The following is a 24,472-nucleotide window of genomic DNA, read 5'->3' as shown; positions in this document are numbered from 1 at the left end:
AACCGGGGTCGGATCAAAACACGGGTTTATTAAACCACAAACAAACACTCATAACGACCGGGGTCAGATCATTCACACGGGTTGCTGGCCAGCTCTCTGTGGTGTGATTAACCCCAATCTGCAGATAAAACTAGTTTGTTGAGGAAAAAATATTAACTCTATTTGTAGCTGCAGAGGAAAAAAAATAATCCCATGAGGAAAACAAAAATATTGCTCACGCCTTGGAGCCTCTTCCGCATAATATAGCAGTCAAAAAAAAGAAAAGAAAAAAGTAAGAGTAATACAAAACATGTACTGTATATTGTACTATTATAGGCTACTAATTTATTGAAACACATGGCGAGTCAAACATTTACCAAAGCAGCTGCCAAACACTCACAAACAAGGTAGCTGAAGACGCCGGTTGTGCAGAACTGCAGCAGTAAGTTCTTACTAATAGGGATTTCATATGGATCCAAACCGTTAATAATCATTATTTTCTCCAAATACCGGTCCCTGGCTTCCTTGTTTAAGGTATCCCGGTAAATTCCAGTTCTTTTCCGGCATTTTAACATCTTTTTTTTGTGTTCCGTCTGTTCACTTGTTGCTACTACGCTGCTACTACACTGTTTACACTCACGAGGCATCCAACAAGGCCGCCGTGTCCCAGAATGCACTTTGGTGACCAAGCCCTATAACATTTCGAGAAAAAAGTCGAAATGTAGAAAAAAAAGTCGAAATGTCGAGATTAATGTTGAAATACAGGTTCGAGAAAAAAGTGGAAATGTCTAGATTAATGTTGAAATACAGTTGGGATACAATATATACAGTATGTCGAGAATACTGTTGAAATACAATTTCCAGAAAAAAATCTAAATGTCGAGAAAAAAGTCGAAATGTCGAGAAAAAAGTCGAAATGTTGAGAATAATGTTTAAATACAATTTTGAGAAAAAAGTCGAAATTTCGCCTTTTTTCTCAACATTTCAACTTTATTCACGAAATGTTGACTTTTTTCTCAACATTTCGACTTTTTTCTCGAAGTGCATAGCCTAATGAAAAAAAAATCATCCTCCTCTAAAACATTATTTTTATTTTTCTCCTGCCTGGCCCTAATACTCTTCCGTAGACTTCTGTGGTAGATCAGCAGAAGAATGCCTTATATCTGAACCCTTGAGCAGCTCAGGCTGCTAACTGAAAGCCCTAAGCGATGCCAGGCGCGCGGTGACGCACAGAGATGTAGAGCGGTCAGAAGGAAGCGCCACCCATCTCTCCAGTCTCCTGTTGCTGCTTTCCACAGCACAGGGAGAAACAAATACGGCTGCCACGAAGATGACTTCTCTGATCGTGTTTGCATTCAGCATAAACATGAACCTGCTCTGATAAGGTTTTATATGAGACTCAGACTGCTGCTGACAGGTGCGCGCTGTGACCGGAGAGGATGGGCAGACGGGAGTTGGACAGCAGAGGCGCAATGAACACCGGCCGGCTCTCCGAGCTCGGCTGTCTGCAGGACGCGGCGTCCAGCAGCAGCAGCCGGCAGGACGGCGAGCAGCTCCGCGGGATGGACGGCCGTCGTCCCTGCCGGGGAAACGCAGACGTGGGGGCGACGATGGAGCGGGCAGCGGGTGTCGCGGCGGCGCCGCTGGAAGTCAAGAAGCACCAGCACAAACATAACTTGAAAAGCCGCTATGAGGTGATGGAGACGCTCGGGAGAGGCACGTACGGCAAAGTGAAGAAAGCGGTGGAGAAGGCGAGCTTCAGGACGGTGAGTGATGTGCTGCTGGTGAACTTGCACCCACAGAGGTGGACAGAGTACTCGACCCCAGTACTTGAGTAAGAGTACAAATACTACTGGTCAAAATTTACTCCGTTACAAGTAAAAGTAGCTCAGTCAAAATATTACTCGAGTAAGAGTAGAAAAGTACTTGCTTTTAAAGGTACTTAAGTATCCAAAAGTAAATGCTTTTAAATTTACTTTAAGTAAAAGTAAGAGTAAGAGTAAATTTCTTATTTTCCACATCAGTAAATTACTATATTTTTTCTAAATTAATTTAAGGATCTTTTAACTCTTGTTTCTGAGAATTAACTCTTTGAAACCAGCTGCACTGATGTGCTGCTTTTAGAACCACAATGTTATATAAAACCTGCAGAAACACCAAAAACAAATCAAATGAATGGGATCATAGAGGACAGCAGATGATGCAGAGTTTATTAACAATCATGAACTGAAACCAAATGAACCTGCACCATCCAACTAAGTCTGGATCCCCCTCAAAGACCACTGCTTTACAAAAAACTACATCTCTGCTTTCAATAACTCAATGTTGAAGTCACTTAACTTTACAGGAAGGACATGTACCAGTACAATATAGCAATTTAAAGCATAACAAACTGTCTCCCAATGTCTGTCTTGTCTGTCTCCGTGCCTGTCTCCCAATATCCGTCTAAAAATAGGATTTTAGGGAAGAAGAAAAAAGAGCAGACCTGAAAGTAACGAGTACTTTTCAGCCTTCCTAGAAATTTACTTGAGTAAAAGTAAAAATATTTGTCTTGGAAATGTATTCAAGTAAGAGTAATAAGTACCAAAGAAATCTAATACTCAAGTAAAGTACAAATCCTCTGGATATGTACTTAAGTATAGTACTCAAGTAAATTTACTCCATTACTGTCCACCACTGACCACCCAGATGGTTTTTCTGGGGGCTTTCTGATTTAAACTGGAACACGAAATGAATTAAATATTGTTCTGTTTTAAAACCTTTATTTAAATCTTCTTTGTCCCTCAAAAAGTTACATTTTTGTTGACTGTGCTTTTATCTGCAATGTCTTTGAATTAGTTATGTGGTTGTGTGCCAAGCTGCCTGGAATTTCGCCCCCTCCTTATTCAATATTCATTTGGAGGTGGAGATGACCTCTTGGTGGTATGTGTGATGGTGTGATTGCGTGTCTCTGTGTGGTGTGCTGAGCCTGGTTCTTGCTTCCTGTGCTGCCAGGCTGAGATGCCTTTTGTCTGACTCACTCAGCACTTGAACAAGGGGATAAACTGACAACAATAGGTCTCCTCCAACACCAGTCTGACCCAGTTAAGCAGGAACCCAGTGAAACATACTCAGATACACAAGCACATACATACATGGAAGTGTAAGGTTCCACTCAAATTTTGCCATGTCAATATCTGGGTTAAAAACAGAGTCTGGCGCCAGATTAGTTTGAATAATGGTGGGTTTATGTCTGCTGTGAGGCCTTAATCCCTCACTCCCTTATGATCTGAGCACAAATTCAGGTTTCATCGGCCTTGAATTTGCTTTCGGTCCTTTTAGTAAACAAACAGTTGGCAATGGAGGTTACTGTTTTTGGATAATCAGACTTTCATGATTTTTCTGCTTGTTGGTCCCTGTGTAACTCTAAGACCTAGATCTGTGATGGAAAGAAAGCAAAGACAGCCAGTGAGAAAGAACAGATACAGGACTGAGAATAGGATATACAGTATATGGAGGAGTGCAGATCTTTAGTGTGTGTGTGTGTGTGTGTGTGTGTGTGTGTGTGTGTGTGTGTGTGTGTGTGTGTGTGTGTGTGTGTGTGTGTGTGTGTGTGTGTGTGTGTGTGTGTGTCCACAGGGTGAAGGGGTTTGGTAGCACAAGGGGAAAATGCTGAATTCCTTGTGCCATTAGGCAGCGCATACCAAGGATTCTTTGAAACAAAACGGACATTATTTTTGGAAACAAGGCTAGGGGGCTGTTGTTTGAGGTTGGGGAGGAGGAGACAGTTTTAGAGCAGAGGAGGCAGAAGCTTTTAGATTAAAGAGCTGACTAGAGACTGTCCCAGAAAAAAAATGTTTGTATTTTAAGTAGCTGCTGGGTTGAACATTACTAATGGAGAGGATGAAATGGAAAGGGAGGGCATGATGATGAAAGTCAGGGTCTTAGTGGCAGCTTTAATCATCTTTTAAGTGTATCCATATCATCATATCCATATCCAAATCAAAGTGTATCCATGGCGGGTATTCACTGCTGCTCTTGGTTGAAATGGAAAGGAAATTGCTGTTTTAAGTTCAGTCCCTGAATCATAGTTAACCCAGAAAAGAACACTGGAACAAAACATTGGAAAGGTATGGAGGAAGAGTATATGCTGCTGGTAACCAGCTCTTATGACTCACTAAACTACTTAACTATTCATATTATACTTTTACAAACCCTATTCACATCAATGGCAGCGTTTTCACTCCTACACAAAGCATTGCTCTTGAACTGCCATGTTGGCAGTGCTTCCTTTTCTTTCATTATTTATTTATGCCACCGTACATAAGGGCTGACTGTCAGCACACATTAAAAATAAGTCTGGCGCAGTTTTGTTGGGCGTATGTCGCGGAGAATTCATCACATTACATGCCTTTGCTGCAAATGCGATCTCCCATGTAAAAGGGACTTCCGAAGGAAGTTAGCAGTAGGGCATCAATCTTTCATACATTTCACAAAGGAGTCATTGATTGCTTCCTGAATGAAGCAAATTTTTTTTTTTTCTTTTTAGCATTGACATGAGGTGAAACAGTCTTTCAGACTGAGAGGGAAAGAAGCACCGTTTTTTTCCCCTTTTTCTCTCAAGTATCTTAATATACTCTAGTCAACTCACAAATAGGTCTACAGCTAACAATTTATTTGGTTGTCAACTAATCTGTTGATTATTTTTCAATTTGTCGACTCGTCAGCAATTTTTCTCTGACATGCCCCCCCCACGTGGCTCACTGTAATGCTGCTGTGGAGATGACAGCTGTTCATGATGGCTCATGCAAACAACTCACCAGTAGCACACCGACCTCAGAAGATACGGGCCGAAGATGGTTGAAGTAGCCAGATGCAGATATAAGAGCACTGCAAGTGACGTCCTCGGCATCATACAGGCCACTACAAAGCAGCAAGGCTCCTCTAACCCCTGCACCTCCGATACTGCATTACAATAACAAATAAACATTTGCCTCTGAGTGGTAAAGACCTGCTTGTCTGTGACATTTATGTAGCTTCGTACAACACACTAATGCTAGACATTCGCCGTCAGCAAAGTTTCATAATGACTTGCATCAATTATGCGACCAATCATTGCTGCCTAATGCCGAAATAAGATTATGAATCTGTTAGTGATCTGACTTTAATTTTATTTAATTTTTTTAAGTTTGATAGGAAATTGACTATTTTTCAAGGGCATGGACGTCTGAAAGTCTTCATCTGAAAATACCGTCACCAAAGAAAGCACAAACGAAGTTTTTCTTTCACATTGCACCTAAGGTGATGCTGGGCAAACCGCACACATAGAACAGGGAGCTATGAGAGTAAAAATCTGTTCTCTGATTTAAAGCAGAATCTTGTGATCCAGTTCTAAGCTAGAGGAACAATACATATTTCTTAAAATCTCAGATTACTACTTTTAATTATTTAGTTGAGTTCCCCATCAGCAACACATGCCATAGTTCTGAAGTCCCTGGCTATGAAAAGGACAGCTTAAGGCTCTGTGTTTAGCTGAGCGGTGGAGTCCAGGGTAAATTTGGCTTAGTGAGCCACACTCACTAAGAAAATGCCTAAAGTGGTTCACCTATCAAATCATGGGGAATAGGGTTGTTTAACATAGAATTGGTATCTACAGTAGTCTAGTTATTGGAATTAATATAAAAGGGGTGAAAATAAGGAGGGGAATGTAGCTGTTCAGATTTGTTTGGTCTTGCATCCCTGGGTACATATTGAACATCTGTATTAGCTGTATGAGAACATGGCCTGCAGGTCTTGCTGTACATGTTCCTTAGTAAGTAAAAAAGAGAATTTCTGATTACCTCTGCATGACTCACTCTTGTAAATACTCAGTGTAACAGCTGGCCGCCGTTACGATCTCATATGGGTTAAATGACAGTGAAGCATACGGGAACAGGTAGAGAAAATAAAGATGCACATATGTGGTTATGTTTAAATAGTTTATTGATTTATTTTGAGTATGAACATTACCCTCGATGTTCCCCTGTGAACAGAGAAAAGAACTCATTTGGGGAGGAGCAGTGTTACAGGTTGTATGTCATGTTAGATGTGCTGCCAACAAAATCAATACAAAAAAGAAAATTCTTTGCTGAAGATCTTGTCTGGATCTCATCATTTTTGGTTGCCTCAGCCAGTCGGACCAGCTGACAATCAGGTTTCTGCATGTGTCAAGCAACAGTTTTTAGTTGGATATTTCACACACAGCACTTTATTCAGATGGACAATGAGTCATTGTTTGCAAAAGACCTATTTTGGATATTTGTACAGACTTTGGTGAGATCATTCAGGCCCACTCATAACAAACTTCCTTCACATGCACGTGCACTTAAAAAAAAAGGGGGGGGGGGTCCTTCTGTACTTTGAAAGGTAAGGAATGACAAGAATGTGTTTTTACACTCTGTGGTATGCTTCTAAGTTACATTGATTCAGCTTTGTATTGATGATAAAGTCTAAGTGATAAATCAGGGTTTATGTTGAGGGTAAGTCCAAATACTTTTGCATACTTAATCCATTCTCTTCATCTGTTCTGTTAGCATCATCCCTCCTCATACTTGCAGCTAATCCCTATAGAAGCACATTATTATTATTATTATCAGTGCGGCTACTTTATTTTGTTTTGTGTGTTTATCTACCAGCAAGATCCCACAAAATGTTGGCCACATTTAATAAAGTTTGTTTAAAAAGGACAATATGGACAAAAGAAGATCATATTAGATTTTTATGTGGCTCTTGAGCACTTCACTTTAAGTGCTCTCGTCAAGCGACCTTCTATGCTACGTCTTTCCCTATTACTTCCTCACAAAGCTTCAGCTATTTAGGTCATAAATGCACCACAGCTGCAAACCTATGCCAGAGCCTCCAACCTGAAGAAGTCTGTTGATGTGGGAAATTGTCCTCATGCATTGCACATGCTTGATTATAGGAAATACATGGTATTTCCAAATGTATTTTCCTTAATTGAATTGAATCCAAATCGGTTATAAAAGGTCAGGCAAGTCCCAGTAAGTCACTAGTGTGTTGGTGTTGTGTTGTGTTGCATAACCCCTACAGTTGAGGGAGCGTGTGAATTGTGTCTCCCAGCGTCTCGTAGATATTTTTCCAGCAGCTGAGAATGAAGTAGCAGCGACCTCTGGGAGGTTGCCAGCTCAAAAACAGGGAACCTTTAGGAAATAATAAGCAGCACAACCAGACGTCCATTTAGATGTCAGCCTCAAAAATAAGTCCTGTACCCATATGTTGTACCACACCTCTGTTTCATCTCACCATCATTCATTTTAAAACACTGTATTTTAAATGAATCATCATCAATAATGATTGTTTGCCTGCTTCTTTTATTTTGTATGATGCCATTTCTATAACAATCAGTTTGGGTGCATGTGCTTTGTGGGATTGGGGGTTTACATTGGGGTTTATTAGATTAGATTAAAGAAGCAGATTATTAATAGTGCAGCTGTCAACCTTCTGCCTCTGAAGAGAGGCAGCATTTAAAATGTATTAAATCACTTAGAAATATATCCAGATATTTGTTTATGTATGTATGTATGTATGTATGTATGTATGTATGTATGTATGTATGTATGTATGTATGTATGTATGTATGTATGTATGTATGTATGTATGTATGTATGTATGTATGTATGTATGTATGTATGCATGCATGCATGCATGCATGTATGTATGTAGTAACTGTATAAACCCTGTCCATGTGCTGTATGTCTTTGTCTTAATGTATGGATACATGAAATGTACCTATTTATCAGCTTTTTTTAAATTAATTGCGCTATTTGAAGAAGATAAAGAGAAGATAAAGTAGAAAGTGAGCCAAGTAATAAGTGTGCTGAGGAGTCTGTGTGCCGGCATTGTGTCCTCTGTGATGATGGGCAACAAAATATAACTGAATGACTTTCTCTTAATGACCCAGTGCCTTTTTCTGGCCAAATAAAATTGCCTTGGAAAAAAAAAAAAACGTAAAAAAAATGTCTAAGCCTTTTAAAGTAGCTAACCATCCACTTTGAGTCGTAAACTTATCATATGTGAGTTGAGGTTTTTTTAGAACATGTTTATACTTATGTGCACATATTCGTTTGAAGGTGGCGATCAAGTCAATCCGGAAGGAGCGCATCATCGATGACTTGGACAGAATTCATATTCAGAGAGAGATTGAGATCACCTCATCACTCAGACACTCCAACATCATCCGCTTCCATGAGGGTAAGATAACAAAAACACACACAATCACACACAAATGCAAAACATCATAATGAATTCTTCCATTGTCTCATTACCAGAAAAATGTCTGAAAGAATGTTTCACGACAAAACAAATGCTGCTTAATTTATATTGAATTCTATCCTCCAGCGCATGACAGCATTTACAGTACAGCAGCGCTGTACTCAGGGATAAGGGATTATGTTGGCAATACTCTGAAATCCCATTTGTAGACAAAAACCAGCAATGAATTAACTAACTCTAACTAACCCTTCCTTGTGTGTTTAAATCTTTGATATGGCTTAATTCCCTGTGTCATAAACCTTTCTATTTGTCCATGAAATATTGAAAGAAATCAATCTGCACCTATTTTGTGCTTTTTCTATGTTACTGCGGATTGATCATAGTCCTCTTTTGTAAGTCGCAGTGGATAAAAGTGTCTGCTAAATGTAATGGAACTACTAAAATAAGTATTATAGCCATTTTATAACTTAAACTTAAACTGTTTGCAAATTGCGATGGCCAAGTGAGTGTGAGTGTACTAGGGAGCAGTTTGGGAAGATTTCTACTTTTGAAACTTTGTGAAAGTCCAGTTTGAGGCATCTATGCGTCCAATTAAGTTGAGATAGAGACTTACAAAAAGCAGACAGAGATATTCCTACTGAAAACAAAGACATACAAACGTTCAAAAACATTATACAAAAAAGGTCCACTCAAAGCATCCAGTCACCCAAGTTCTGTTTTGCAGTCATTAAACACATAACACACAACATCCCTTCATGTTTTCTTTAATGATTACATCAGGCATCTGCTCAGTCGTATATAAACAAATATGCATAGTGCCAGACTGTAAATGTTCCATGTGTAACTGTGTTGACAGTGTTCGAGAGCCGGGATAAGATTGTGATAGTGATGGAGTACGCCAGCAGAGGAGAGCTGTATGATTACATACAGGAGAGGAGGCGACTGCCAGAATCAGAAGCCAGAAGCATCTTCAGACAAATCACATCTGCTGTCCACTACTGTCACAAGGTCAAACGCAAACACAACACAACGTGCTAAAACATCTGTAAATGTGTCACAAGAATTCAGTCTAAGGCAACAAATGTGAGCACGTGCAGAATGTTCAATTGAGCATAAGCAAATACTGTGCTGCTAAATCCACAAAATCCTATTTGTAATGCCACAGAAAAAACTTGACTTCAGTGTTCAGATCTTTCTGGGTTAAGAGCGCATTAAGCTTTGTTGTTCTTCACAGTCATACACTGACATATTTAACTTCCTCTGTCCAGTTTACTGTAAGCCTTGGCAAAGGAGAACATTCTTAGTGATTTCTTTGTTTTTATTGCTCTTGAGTACATGAAATCGACAGCTGTGCCAGAGAGCTGGATTATGAAGGAAATGCATAAATCCTATTAATGAGAAGTCTCTGTGAGGACCTGAGTCTGACAGTCAGCTGTGCTGAATGTTGCAGAGATGTTTATTTGTTTGTTTGTTTGTATTTATTTGTTGTTTATAATTGTTCACGAATCCCACACATGATGCTTAGATTATCTTCAAGCTCCTGCAGATACTCAGCTGGATTTTGCTTTCTTACACTCTTTGAATATTGTCTCAAAGTAGATATGGATGTTCTGCAATGGATTAATTATTGAATGAGCCTCAGAGTTATTCAGGGGACACAGAGATTATCAAAAATTCAGGAGAAGAATGAACAATAAGTTTCAATTATGCACATATATTTAGTTTGTCCTTGTTCTGCGTATACACCTACAGAAATGCATATGTAGACTTAGAAAATTTGGGTAAAATATGAACTGAATTCATTGTTCATTTCCTCTGCAAAAGTGCACTGAAGAGAATGTAATTCATGAGCGAAAGACACATCTTTTAAACAGTTTCTCTGCATCATAGCTTTCTGGGTGGCCACTTATCTATTCAGGCTTTTTCTTTTCATTTCAATTACTGCTCACTTTGCGCCAGCGGACACAGTTGATCCAGCATTAGACCTTTCTTTCCACTGGATCTTCAGTGTTCACTGGTTCTGCTTCACCAGGCAGGCTCCAGAGATGTCTGCTTCCAGGTGCTTAAAACCGTCAGGGGAGTGAAACATCATTAGAGGAGTCCTCTCAACAAAGCATTTCCTTTGTCTGAAAATCTTTCTGGAGGTTCTCCAAGCACAGGACCTCATGGTGCGTCTCTTGTTCTCTTGTAGAATGGTGTTGTGCATCGCGACCTCAAGCTGGAAAACATCCTTTTAGATCAAGATTTGAATGTGAAGGTAAGACTAATGAACCTTTATACCATAATGCCAATCATGCTGGAAAAAGAACCAAAGCATATACCCTTAAGGATATTGTGAATTATATATCCAAGGAAGCAGTTTAACACTGATTCTGAGTTTGATTTGTTAGAATAAAGCTTCACGGATCAAACAGTGGATGATTTTTCCACTTGGCGACATACTGCGGTATGTACTACATACAATGGAGCACTTTCTTCCCACATAATGATAATGTTCCCGTAAACCTTGCACACTGTGCCTGAACAAACATAGTTCAAGGTCTTACAAAATAAACCAGAGGATATTTTTGCCTCGTCTGGATATTGCTGTCCATATATGGGAGCTGACCATCGCCAAAGGAGGAATGCAGAGAATCCAATGGTGATCTTGGCACGAGGGCCTGTCGGAGGGTTATATGCACGCTGTTAAATCAAAACCTGATGCACAGGCCTCTCAGCAGCCCTTCATTCACTACCTGCTTAATCACCACAGCATCTGCTGCAGAAATGACCAAAGCTCTAAGTAATGCATGTGTGCAATATGCATGCACAATAGCTGTTTAAAAAGAACAGAGGTTATGTTGTGTAAAACACTGAGTCCAGTCAGTTTTTTATAATGAGCTTCACTATTAATAGAGACTAGCACCTTTTAGGAGAAGAATACTTGGGATATTTTTATGCCATGCACACATGCAGCTTGAAGATCGTTTTGTTTCTGCTCACAGCAGCATGACAAAACATGTTCAGTCAACAGATATTTATGAGTATGACCTCTGAGTAAATAATAACTGTGAAGTGGCTTGTGTACGCAATATTATCTTCTCCATACGGTATCTGTTTCTGTGTGCCATGGAAGTAAAGCTGTCATGGTAAATATTTGTAACACCAGAGGTTCTGATAGTGGGCTGGCATGCATGTTAATAATCTCTTCAGATAGTGAGAAGGCATCTGTTTACGGCTCCTCGCAGCCTCGAGTGAGTGATTGTTCCGTTACGTGATCATGAGCGCCCCGTTGTTTCTGGCCCCTCTTCTCTTTACTCGCTCACTCTTTCACTGGTAAACACTCAGAACACGGTGCCCGTTTCTGTCTTCTTCAGAAGAGTTAGCAATACTGAAAGTTGTTGTGATTGCACCCATAGACACCAAGTCTGCAAAACTAGAAGACTAGACTAGACTAGAACTAGGCGGCGTGAGAATGAGTGTATGTTAATGAGTGGATGAATTTATTCACAAGGGGCTCAGCGTTCCCACTTCATGTCAGTTTGTCAGGATGTTCTGAGAAGGACACAACCAGATCCGAGTCCGGAGTGAATTCTGTGCTCTCTACAAATGTGAACACCCAAATACACATGCTGGAGTTGTATTTTGTTCCAGCGCTGTGGCAGAGTCATGACATTTTAAGCTTTTTTGCATGGTTTACAGTTTGGCGTACCCCTTTTTTTAATTAATTTTCTACTTGATCAACTGGGTTTATTATTGAGTTTTCCAACTAAAAGGCCCAAACGGCACAGGGGTCACACAACATATTGCCTCCAGGAGTATAGTATTTGTCTTTATTGTTGGTAGGAAGATTTTTAATCAAAAAAATGTTGTTTGTCTGCAGCTGGCCGACTTTGGCTTATCAAATAATTTCCAGAGGGGCAGTCTGCTCCAGACCTACTGTGGAAGTCCACTCTATGCTGCTCCAGAGATAGTGAAGGGGCTGCCATACCAGGGGCCAGAGGTGGGTCAAAAACACTAGCTTAAAATAGAATTATTATACTGTATGATCATGATATATCTTTATTATTTTCAACGGATAGATGAAATGGTTTAAAGTGAACCCATACTTCACTTGGATTTACACAATGATTCAGCTCCTGCTGACCCGTGTCAATCAAATAACAATCCATGATATTAACAATTACCAGTACCGTCAATGTTTACATCAATATCAGTCTGACACCACATTTATTCACTCTATAATCATATCTGGATTAATTATGCTAAATTATAGTGGGGGAAAAAAAAAACATGCAAAATGAAGCATTTTCTTCCCATCAGGTTGACTGCTGGGCGCTGGGGGTGTTGCTGTACGCCCTGGTGTACAGCAGCATGCCGTTTGATGGGACCAGTCATGCTAAACTCACAGACCAGATCACCAAAGGCCACTATCGCAGACCCAACCCACCCTCAGGTAAAGCCTAATCACGTCTTCGTCTCTGTCAGTGTTATCTCTCCGTTCACGAGTGTCATGTGATTGGTTGGCTAAGCGTCAGGTACATTGTGTTTGTCAGCTCCAGCGCTATAAATAACTGGTCTGTTCCCTCCAGATGCCTGCGCTCTCATTGACTGGCTGTTGACAGTGCGCGCTGAGGACAGGGCCACGATAGAGGACGTGGCCAACCACTGGTGGGTAAACTGGTGTTATGAAGAGAGTGTGTGTGACTGTCCGTCATCCCCACACCAAGAATGCCCCTCCCCCCTGCTGGCCCGCTACATCGACTGGCAGAATCAGGCAGCTACAGCTGGCAACATGACCGTGGACCCAGGGTGCCTGTCCTCGGACTTCTCCTGTCCTTCTCAGCTCACTCCTACTGCTTTTTACTTCAGTTTACCTCTGAAGAAAGACGGTGGGGCAGGAGGGGGAGGAGGAAAGGCAGGTGGAGGAATGTTGAGCCTCAGGAAGTCACGAAAGGAAAATGCAATTCCCCAAACTGCACTGGGAGCTTGTGTTGGCTCAGCAACTGCCTCTTCTGCTTCAGTTTCCTCCACCTCCACCTTTGAAAGAAGGAAACCCAAAGGAATATTAAAGCATCAGAGGAGTTTAGATTCTGTTTTCCATAATCCCCCCGAGGAGAACTCTTCCCCCCAGTTGTGTAACACCGCTCCCCAGCCTTATCGGACACAGACACTTGCTCACACACGTGCCGATGTCTTGTTGACAGGCCTTCCACTTCCTTCTACATTCAGTCAGCCTTCATCCAAAATGCCAAAGAAGGGGATACTGAAAAACCAAAACTTGGGAGTGTCGGGTTATGGCTTATCCTCTGAGAGAAGGGGCTCAGGAGTGGGAGTTAAGGAGGGTGATGCAGGTCAGTCGGGTTCTCACAAACAGCACACATGTCTCCCGGCAGCAGACGATAGCCCCAGCATGCGCACAGAGACAGTAAGGAGGCGGAAAGGTATTCTTAAACGTAATGGCAAGTTCTCTCGCAGTCTGGATCTTCCAGACAACCCATGTTCATCTCCCTCTTCAGGACCTTCAGTATTCCCCGATGCTCTGCAGCAGCTTCTTCAGGTCAAAGGGGACACTGAAGGCCGCCATAGCCGCCCTTCCAGTGTGGTGAGTGAGGACAGCCTCTTCTCCTCCGATTCCTTTGATATGCTGGATCTCAGCGTCCAGTCACGTCGCAAGGTTTTCTCCAAGGGGATGCAGCACGGCGCTTGTAGCTCTGAGGAGGACTTGGAGCAGCTCAGAATAAAGGCAGGCAGGGTTGGCGATGAGTTAAAAAGTTAAAAAGGAAATGCTGATATAAGGAATGGTAAAACAAATGAGTTTAATGCCCATTTGCCTGTGATAAATCAGTGCCTGTGATCTTGTAATGACTGAACTGTGAACTCTAGCAAAGATTGCATCTCAAGCTCACTGCCCCTCCTGAGTACTGCACTCTCAAAGCACTATTTGTTGACATGTTTGCCTGTATTAAATGGGAAATTGAACTGTATCTTAACATGTATTCTGGATGCAAGTGATACTGAAAGGAGAGCCACGATCCACCACTGTGACTGAATGTTCTGTTTAGCGGATTGACTTTGACCTCACCTGCTCAATAGATACTAGATATTTATGCTCACATAAGCCTTGAAAATGTGTGTCTGAATGCTGTGATCTGTTTAAACCCCATTTTGGACATTCAAATCCATACATCATTGGAAAGACACGTTTGTTTCCATCAACATCCTTTTTTCTAGATGCAAAACAAGAGAAACATAACAGGGGAAATTAAGGAGCGGTCAACACTACATCATGCACGCATCAATGACAGCAGAGTGAAAGGGAAACTCGATTTTTAACACATGTGAGGATCATTGAAAAAAATATACATAAATATTGTGATAAATATAATGAATTTCATGTGTCCATCTTTTTTTCCACACTGTTTTAACACTGATGCTGGTTTGATGTTGCATCCTTTTTCTGCTATGGATAATTAATTGTGTCTATCAGTTATGTTTTGACATTTAACTCCACATATAACAGTAGTGGATGAAAACAAATACATATTCGTATTGTGTTAAAGCCTGTCTGAATTGTGATTTAAATTCTGTTTTTGGTGGGAATCCAGAGTACAGACTTCTCCATTTATTTTCTAAACCTTTGTATGATGTCTTAGAAAACACTTTGTATCTTTTATAAGCCTTAAATAAATGTTAATAAATAGTTTCTAGCACACTCAAATGTAATTGTAAGAAGATTAAAGGACACTTTGGCAGATCTGTGAAGACATTTTAACATAAGAGCATCTGTTTTACTGTTCAACTCTGTTATTCCTTTTTCTCCAACATCTTGGAAAGTTTATGGATTGTAGGTTCTCACGGAAGTGACTGTGGTTGTTGATGCACTGACAACCAAATGTATGTAACGCTATATTAAACAGACCTGTCAGCTGGTATATGTTTATGTTCTGCTTTCACACCTGTACTTTATGTTTGAACGAGAGGTGGGGTACACCCTATAAAAAGGTAATTTATAATGTTATAAAGAACATTTATTCCTAACAGTGTTGTACTGTGGACAGTTGGTGCTCTTTTGCACCAACGCACACACGATGAATAAGATATTTATTGACCACTTTGCTTTTTACCATAATGCCACCTGCACTGCTATCAGTTTAAGGTGATGTGAACTGTGGATTCTGTTTATTGTGATCAACTATTTCATAATTGTTGGTGGGAAATAAATGTGAATCTTAACATATTCTGGTACTTTACTGGTGAGTCAAAAAAAAAGCAACAGCACATACCTCGTATAAACTAAAGTTGGGGAGAGTGTAAAAGACATCAGATTCAAAAGCCTTTTTTGCCAACTCTTGTGTCTGAGCATTATGGACACCTCATAGGCAAGACATCAAACCATCCATTTACTTATTTTCCAATTCTTTTATCTCCATAAACACTGATTTCTATCTTTATTTTATCCCACAGACTACTTTTACTATGGTTATTATACTTTAATAAACGGCAACAAGAAAAGCAAAACACTGAACTAAAGGACAAAAAAGGTTTGTATCAGACATTTGAGTGATCCACTTCAAACCAACGTTGCTAAAATACTGCTTGAAAAGCATGTAAGCAGCAGTGTTCCAGTGGCCAAGATGCATGACCGCTTACCCCTTTGTTTCCTTTACAGGGTCTAAGACTTAGTGCTGTTGTTTTTGCAGGCCTGTGCTCTCTCTAATGGAGATCACAGTCAGTTAAAAACCTTGTAACCCCAGGCTTTTTTCAGTGCACTGACCAAAGTCTCCAATGGCAATGGCTCATGAAATCCCCTCAAACCTTATTAGATTCAATGCTGCTCCTTTGGACGTAAAGCTTTGCACAGTGCTGAAGAGGAAACAAAGCCACTGTTTGATCGGATGATTTCACCATTGTTTCTGCATTATGAGCTCCTCTTGCTTTAAAACATTTGTGGAATGTCTGCTTCCGCAGCTTCACAACAAAACACAGAAGAGCTATGTTGAAATACGTTCACCTTAACAATGACAGCAGTTATTTGCAACCAGGGTCTTGTCATTTGTGATTCATATTTATTACCAAAATAATATTACACTAGGATGGCAAAGAATGTCTTGTTGGAGGATGACTGTTTTGTGAGGCACTGTGTTAGACCGTCTGCCTCTGGAAAAAGCAAGTAAATAAGAACAAGAGAAAGAAAATATACGACACTGTAGTGCTGTGTGAATAGAAATGATATAAATACTGTACAGCCAAGGGATTTACTATAAAACATTACACATGATAGTATTGCACTTGGTACTAGTGATTTAGTACTAAGAAAGAAATTGCAAATCAAGTAGCAGGTATAGCACAAATTATTGTGTGGATGCGTGACAGAGGGAAGAGTCTGTGCCAAACAGTGCCAAAATTACTACTGTAACAAAGCTTCAGTAGTACCATATCCATTAACCATCATATTAATATTGTGGACCGGCTTGTAGTAAAAGTTGTTGCTCTGTTCCTTTTTTGTGTGATTGATCTGTTTATTTGTATAAGTTTGCATACAAGTGATCAATTTATCACTCAGATAAAGACCAGAAGCTGTACCAAAAAGCTCCAACAACATTTACCTTTTGTTCTATTAGGTTTTTATCATGCAGCATCACCTTTTACCTGAGCTCCGCTACTCATGACATCGCTCCACCATGTGAGCTCTTGCTCAGACTCCAGCTGCCGCAGTTTTGAAAGAAGTGATGTTAATTAACAGAGTGAATACAGCTGGCCCACTCTGTTGCTCCATAGCTCCCCCTACAGCTCCCAGACAGTCACGTTAACTTCACTAGAAATGCCGGCGCAGCTCGCGCAGAAAGAGGCAGAGCTTTCAGTAGAGATACAGACGAAGAACTAGGCTACAGCGACACCGTGTGTTACAGATGTGGAATGACAACACATAAAGCAGATGAATGTGGAGCAAAAACAGCACAGTGCTTGTACTGCAAGAAAAGTAGACATTATGCTCGTGTATGCAGAAAGAAAAAAATATTACAAAAAGAAAAGAAACAGGACAGAAAGTATAAACCGGTAAGAACAGTGCAGGATCCTTCAGATTCAGACTCTGATGAGTGTGTATATGCCATAGATCCACAAGGTAAAGAAACAATAAAAATAAATAGTCAGAAGATCAAGATGGTGATAGATACAGGAAGTGGAAAAAACCTCATAGGAGAACACCTGTATAAAAGAGGGTTTTCACATCAAGCTGCACTGGTACAGACTAAGAAGAGAGTCTATCCTTATGGCCAGCAGACACCCCTAAAGTGTCTTGGTTACTTTAAAGCACAACTTTAAAGCACAACTGGCTTGGCAAGCCAATGTCAAAATCCTGCTTTGAATTAAAGATACTGACTCCTGGAGGAAATGTGAATGTGCATGCAGTGGATCAGCAGGACAGATTCAGTCAACTAACTCAAGAAAACCAGTCACTCTTTAAAGGACTAGGAAAGATAAATGGTTACAGTCACAGAGTAACAGTCGATGAAAAAGTCCCAGCTGTTGCTCAGAGTTTGAGGAGGGTCCACTTTCCAATGATTGAAGCTGTAAACCAGGAATTGGACAAAATGCTTAGAGTGGATTTCTAATATTCTACTCACACCAAAGAAAAACACTAAGAAGTGCGACTATGTGTGGATCTCAGAGAAGTAAACAAAGCTGTAATCCGAGAGAGACATCCAGTACCAACTATGGACAGTATAATGCAAGCCGTTCAGGGAGCTAAAATATTTGCTAAACTGGATGCAAGAAAAGGTTTCTGGCAAATAGTTAGCTCCAGAGTCAAGTCTAGCGTACTACAAGATTGGTACACCGACTGTTGTCATAAGTGACGCAAGCCCAGTAGGACTTGGAGCGGTGTTGCTACAGGAACAAACAAATAGACAGAATAAACCGATTGCCTATGCAAGCCGTTCACTGACTCCTACTGAAAGACGCTATTCACAGATAGAGCGAGAAGCTCTTGGATGTGTGTGGGCAGTTGAACATTTCAGAACATACTTATGGGGAGGCAAGTTTACACTTCAAACTGATCACAAACCCCTCATATATATGTTCAACTCAGAGAAAGCGACACTTGCACCGCCCAGAATTCAGAGACTAGGACTAAGATTGCAACCATATGACTATAGAACACATTGTGGGAAAGTCTAATGTAGCAGACTCACTGTCTCGACTTCCCTTACCGGAAACCGAAGAAAATGGGTATGTCGAACTTTATGTGGACTGGGTCCTTTCAGTAACCATGCATGATTTACAAGCTATGATGCTGCAGGACATTAAACACTCAATGACTGAGGATGAAACACTGAAACAGCTGATGACAATATTAGACACAAATAAATGGCCGAATCCAGTTCCAGAAGAATTGCAGCCAAACAGCAGATGCTCAGATGATTTGTCAACGTATGATGGACTGATACTAAGAGGAAACAGGATTGTGCTTCCAAAACAGAAAGTGAAACAAGCTCTGAAAATCGCACATGAGACCCACCAAGGAGTGGTCCGAACAAAACCTGGCCTAACATGGACTTAGAGGTGGAAAGACTGATCAGGAGCTGCCCCACCTGTGTGCTCAACCAGACACTGCTCGAAGATCAGCCCCTTCAACCACTTGAACTGCTGCCCAGACCCTGAATAAGTTAGGTGTGGACCTAGTAGGTCCTATACAGAACAGCTACATATCGACTTTAACTGATTATTATACCTCATATCCAGAGGCGGTTGTCATAAATGACATATCTGCGGGTTCAGTCATTAAAGAGCTGAAGATAATATTTGCTCGGTTTGGATATCCAATGGAGTTGGTCACAGACAATGGCAGGCAGTTTGTGAGACAGATATTTGAGTCTTATCCGACAACATGTGGAATCAAGCACATACGTGCGTCAACATATTATCCAAGGTCGAATGGAAAAATTGAGCAGTTTCACAGATACCTGAAGAAAGCCTTCAGGACAGCTGACAGTGAAGGAAAAAAATGGAGAGAGGAACTCCCAAAGATTCTCCTTTCATATCGCTCAACACCCCACAGAGCATCGGGAGAAACACCAGCCAAGCTTATGTTTGGACGAGACATTCGTACCAAGTTGACAAACCTGGCGGAGGAAGAGGAAAAGACAAAATACCTTCAAAAACACCACCAACAATACATGGCCAAAATGAAAGAATATGCGGACAAGCCAAACAGAGCAAAGGAACACAACTTTGAAGTTGGCAACCTGGTGTACATTGCCAGTACATACAAGGGTAAACTGGATTCAACATTCAGAGACACTTGTTATGTACTGCTGAGAAACACCTCAGACAATTCCTTTGAACTATAACACCGAAGATGGATCCAGGATCATCAGGAATGTTAAACATCTTCGACCCACACCTGTAGTAATGGATCTTGATGTTGCTGTTCCTGCAAAAGCAAGTGAGGACAGCAGAGTTCTGGACATGCCAGCTGTTCAGAGGGCTCCAGAGGAGCATCCACGGGAAACTGTATCTGTTCCAGACGAACATTGTGTTACCAGAAGTGGCAGTTATCAAGAAGCCAGCTCGATACAGAGACACTTAAAAATGAAAAAAAGAAAAAGAAAAGAAAAAAAAGAAAGAAATGTTTGTTAAATGTGGGTTTTCTAAAGAAGACATTTCATTGTTCGTTATAGTGAAGAAGACATTTAATTTCATTGTTTATTATAGTAAAGAAGACATTTTATTGTTCATTATAGTAAAGCAGACATTTCATCGTTCATTATAGTGAAAGTTTTATGTTTGAACTGGTATTAAAGTAACAGTAACTTTAATATTAACAAAGGGAAAGATGTAGTATAGTTGATTGTATCGCGAGAAGTGGGTTACGTGAGAGAGGTAAGCAGAAAAGCGGGAGTAACGGAGTATGTATGGAAATGGAATAAGACAATAAAACAGGTTGAAATACCTATGACTTCTTTATTGGAGAACACAACACACGTATGCTTGTATTTAAAATTATATTGATGACGTCTATGCAACTCGTGATATTGAACAACTTTGCATATATTATACTATTTTTTAAAGTTATTTATTGATGTTTTTTTATTGTGTAAAATATGTGTCTCTTGAATATGACCCCGTGTCTCGATGCCTGTATGCAGTACTCGAGTTGTAAAAAAAAATCAGGGGAGATGGTGGATTTTATCATATGGGGACAGATAATTTGTGCTGATTACAAATATTATAATATATTAGGCAAGGCAAGGCAAGGCAAATTTATTTATATAGCACAATTCAACACAAGGTAATTCAAAGTGCTTTACATTGACATTAAAAGCGGCAAGACATAATAACAAATGGGTAAGAATAAGAAAAGAAGTTAAATAATAAAAAGCACAAGCTGTTAAAAAAAAAATAAGGGCAGTAGAGTAGTAATATTACAAATAATAGCACTGACCAAAACACCTGCAGAAATACTGCAGGAATGACATAGCAGCAGTTAAATGCAGCCTTCTGTAAGCTTTAAATATCCACTGGGCTTACATCAAATACATCAAAACACAACAATAAAAAACAGTTTTCTGAACTTATCAATATGACTCTGTCCTTCACAGGATAAGTAAAATAGATCACTGCAAAAACTCAAAATCTTAACAAGAATATTTGTCTTATTTCTAGTTAAAATGTCTCATTTTAGTAAAAAAATCTCATTACACTTAAAACAAGACTCATCACTGGAAAAGACAACAATTTTCACCTGTTTAAAGTAGATTTTAACTTGAAATAAGTAGAAAAACCTGCCAGTGGAACAATATTTTTTTGCTTGTAATGAGAAGATAAATCTTGTCCCACTGGCAGATTTCTCTACTTATTTCAAGTGAAAATCTACTTGAAACAGGTGAAAATTGTCAAATAAGTTATTTTTCTGGTGTTATTTTTCTGGTGATGACTCTAAATGTTGAAATAGCAGTAAAACCACATTCCTTGATGAAATGACATAAGGGATGGAAAGGAGGGATGGCAGTTTTACAGGGGGGATGATTTGGACCGTTTTTATTTCAGGGGGGGATGATTTTGACTGTTTTTATTTCAGGGGGGATGCCGTCCCCCCCCATCCCCCCTCAACTCGAGTACTGCCTGTATGTGCATAATATACAAATCAATCATTCAATCAATCATCGGTTCAGCCGAGCCGGTGCAGGGTCAGCCAGTCGTGGCCCTGCGCATGCGCAGGTCTATTACATTTCCGAGAGGAGCAGGGAGGCACTTCTGCGCATGCGCCGGGTTGCTGCGCGCTTTCACACTGGATTCTCCAAAAGTCGACAAGACCGGTAAAACTCCATAGATTTGTAATTTGTTGCATTTAGGACAGAAAACAAACAAACAGAAAAGTTGCTAATAGTGTCCAAAAAAACTAGCTAAATATACCGACGAACACAATTAGTTGGCAGCACTGCATGGCAACCGCTGCTATGTTAAATTTGACATATGACGTAGGTTTGACGTAGCGTGTTTGTTTTGACTCCTTTGATCCTTTATGACGTCACAATCAATATGTATATTATTTATACTGTACATACCGACTTCACCTTCAATTCTTCAGCTCTGACTCCACCTGCAGCTGGATGTCTGTTCTCTCCAGGACGTCATGGAAAAGGAGCGAAGTTGTGGATCTAAGTCAGCGCTCACTAGGATCATGTGTATGTAAGTATGAATGTGTGTGTGTGTATCACGATTAATCGCATGTTGTCCATAGTTAACTCGCGATTAATCGCACATTTATTCACACATTTTTTGCTTTTCTAAATTACCTTAAGGTATTTTTTAAATGTTTTTAATACTGTAAACAACATGAAAAGGGGCAAATATGCTTGCTTTATGCCAAGGTTTATTCAACTTTCCACAAAAAAAAGCTTTTGACTTGAATGTAACATTCCTTCATAAATACAAACACAATGTAGTCCCCAACTTTACACTTGTAAAGACTTACTTAAGATTCATTGTTTTTTTAAGCAGCTCAATGTAAAATAATGAACCATATGCATCACAAACATTGTACAAGAAGTGCATTGGTCAGTTACATTTTCCATGCAATTATGTCTAACATCATGGGGGGTGCTATTACTGCATCGGTCGTGTGTTTGGCTTGCAAGTGGTATTTGAGACTCAACGTACTTCGATGGTAATTCGTTTCAAATCGACAGTACATGCAAATAACTTAAGTCTTGTCCAGCGACCCATCTGGCATCTTTTTGAAATTTTACTTGCCGTTCAAAAGTCCCTTTTCATTCTCCATCTTTCCTCGCTTTTCAAAAAAATGTTTGCGCAGTAGTCCACCATACTTTTCCTCAAGCTGTAGGTGCCGTCGACCGCCAGAAATTATATAATGCGCGTTTTTGTTTTGTTTGTTTTATCCTGCGCGTTAATCGTAACAGTGAGCTGCCATTATTCACAACAGCAAGAAGGAAGACTTGCTTTTAACAGTAACATGGTCCAAAACACGTGTATATGTACTCTATGTGCACTGCAAAAACTCTCACTTCTGTGATCTTTCTCACATGAGATGTTTGTTCAGACGACACAAGAGAGGTTTTTAAAAATGTCTCTTCGGTCGGAGAATGTCTTTGCCTCCACTAAAGAGTCTCTTGCAAGCTGCACTGGCGGGGACACCCGTGCTGTACTTCAGGAAGACCTTCTTCGCTCTCTGCAGGTTTGGGAACACATTGGCAAGGTTGGTTTCATCTGATTGCAAGTATCAGTGCACACTTACTTTTAATATCCAATGACAAATATGCACCTTACTAACATATAAATATCCACCAGACATTCACTAATGTGCAGTGCACTAATTATCATAATAATACATTTTATTTGTATAGCGCTTTTCTCGGTACTCAAAGACACTTTACATTAGTAAAAACCATAAAAGCAGTACACTCAAAGACACTTTACAATAGTACAAACCGGATTCGGTTGAAGTTGGGAAATTGTGTAAAATGTAAATAAAAACAAAATACAATGATTTGACAATCCTTTTCAACCCATATTCAATTGAATACACTACAAAGACAACATATTTAATGTTCAAACTGATAAACTTTATTTTAATTTTCAAATAATAATTAACTAAAATAATTAATCAACACGTGCAGTAAAAGTTGGGAAAGGGCATGTTTACCACTTCGTTACATCAGCTTTCCTTTTAATAACACTCAAACGTTTTGGAAGAGAGGAGACTAATTCTCTTAGCTTCTCATGTGGAATTCTTTCCCATTCTTGCTTGATGAACCGTTTAAGTTGTTCAACAGTCCGGGGTTTTCTCTGTCGTATTTTATGCTTCATAATGCGCCACACATTTTCAATGGGAGACAGGTCTGGACTGCAAGCGGGCCAGGGGAGAACCTGGACTCTTTTACTTCGAAGCCACGCTGTTGTAACACGTGCAGAATGTGGTTTGGCATTGTCTTGCTGAAATAAGCAGCGGCGTCCATGAAAAAGACATTGCTTGGATGGCAGCATATGTTGCTCCAAAATCTGTATGTACTTTTCAGTATTTATGTTGCCTTCACAGAAATGTAAGTCACCCATGCCATGGGAACTAATGCACCCCCATACCATCACAGATGCTGCTTTTGAACTTTACATTGATAACAGTCCGGATGGTTTGCTTCCTCTTTGGTCAGGAGGACACGACGTCCAGTGTTTCCAAAAACAATTTGAAAAGTGGACTCATCAGGCCACAAAACACTTTTCCATTGTGCATCAGTCCATTTTTCATGAGCTCGGGCCCAGATAACCCGGCAGCGTTTCTGGATGTTCATAAACGGCTTTTGCTTTGCATGGTAGAGTTTTAACCTGCACTTACTGATGTAGTGACGAACTGTATTTACTGACAGTGGTTTTCTGAAGTTTTCCTGAGCCCATTTGGTGATATCCTTTACACACTCATGTCGGTTTTTAAGGCAGTGCCGTCTGAGGGATCGAAGGTCACGGTCATTCAGTCTTGGTTTCCGGCCGTGGCGCTTACGTGCAGTGATTTCACCAGATTCTCTGCCTTTTGCTTTCTCAGTATTTTTTGCCACCTTTCCCAACTTCTACTGGACGTGTTGCAGCCATGAAATTCAAAGTTAATTATTATTTGGCAAAAAACAATAAAGTTTATCAGTTTGAACATTAAATATGTTGTCTTTGTAGTGTATTCAATTGAATATAGGTTGAGAAGGATTTTCAAATCGTTGTATTTTGTTTTTATTTACATTTTACACAATGTCCC

The 24,472-nt window shown here is 40.1% G+C and overlaps 1 protein-coding gene across 1 annotated transcript; it reads left to right on the top strand.

Moving 5' to 3' along the window:
- The first annotated feature begins 1,247 nt into the window (after nt 1–1,247).
- On the top strand, nt 1,248–15,446 carry LOC133457110 (NUAK family SNF1-like kinase 1). Its single transcript, XM_061736006.1, has 7 exons — nt 1,248–1,745; nt 8,088–8,208; nt 9,086–9,237; nt 10,421–10,486; nt 12,092–12,211; nt 12,532–12,664; nt 12,801–15,446. The coding sequence occupies exons 1-7, from the start codon at nt 1,419–1,421 to the stop codon at nt 13,985–13,987; spliced, it is 2,106 nt and encodes a 701-aa protein (XP_061591990.1). The 5' UTR covers nt 1,248–1,418; the 3' UTR covers nt 13,988–15,446.
- Nucleotides 15,447–24,472: the final 9,026 nt, after the last annotated feature.

The sequence above is a fragment of the Cololabis saira genome, chromosome 12, assembly GCF_033807715.1.
Source record: "Cololabis saira isolate AMF1-May2022 chromosome 12, fColSai1.1, whole genome shotgun sequence".
In the NCBI taxonomy this organism is placed as follows: Eukaryota; Metazoa; Chordata; class Actinopteri; order Beloniformes; family Belonidae; genus Cololabis; species Cololabis saira.
This window is presented reverse-complemented; position numbering and strand designations above follow the sequence as displayed.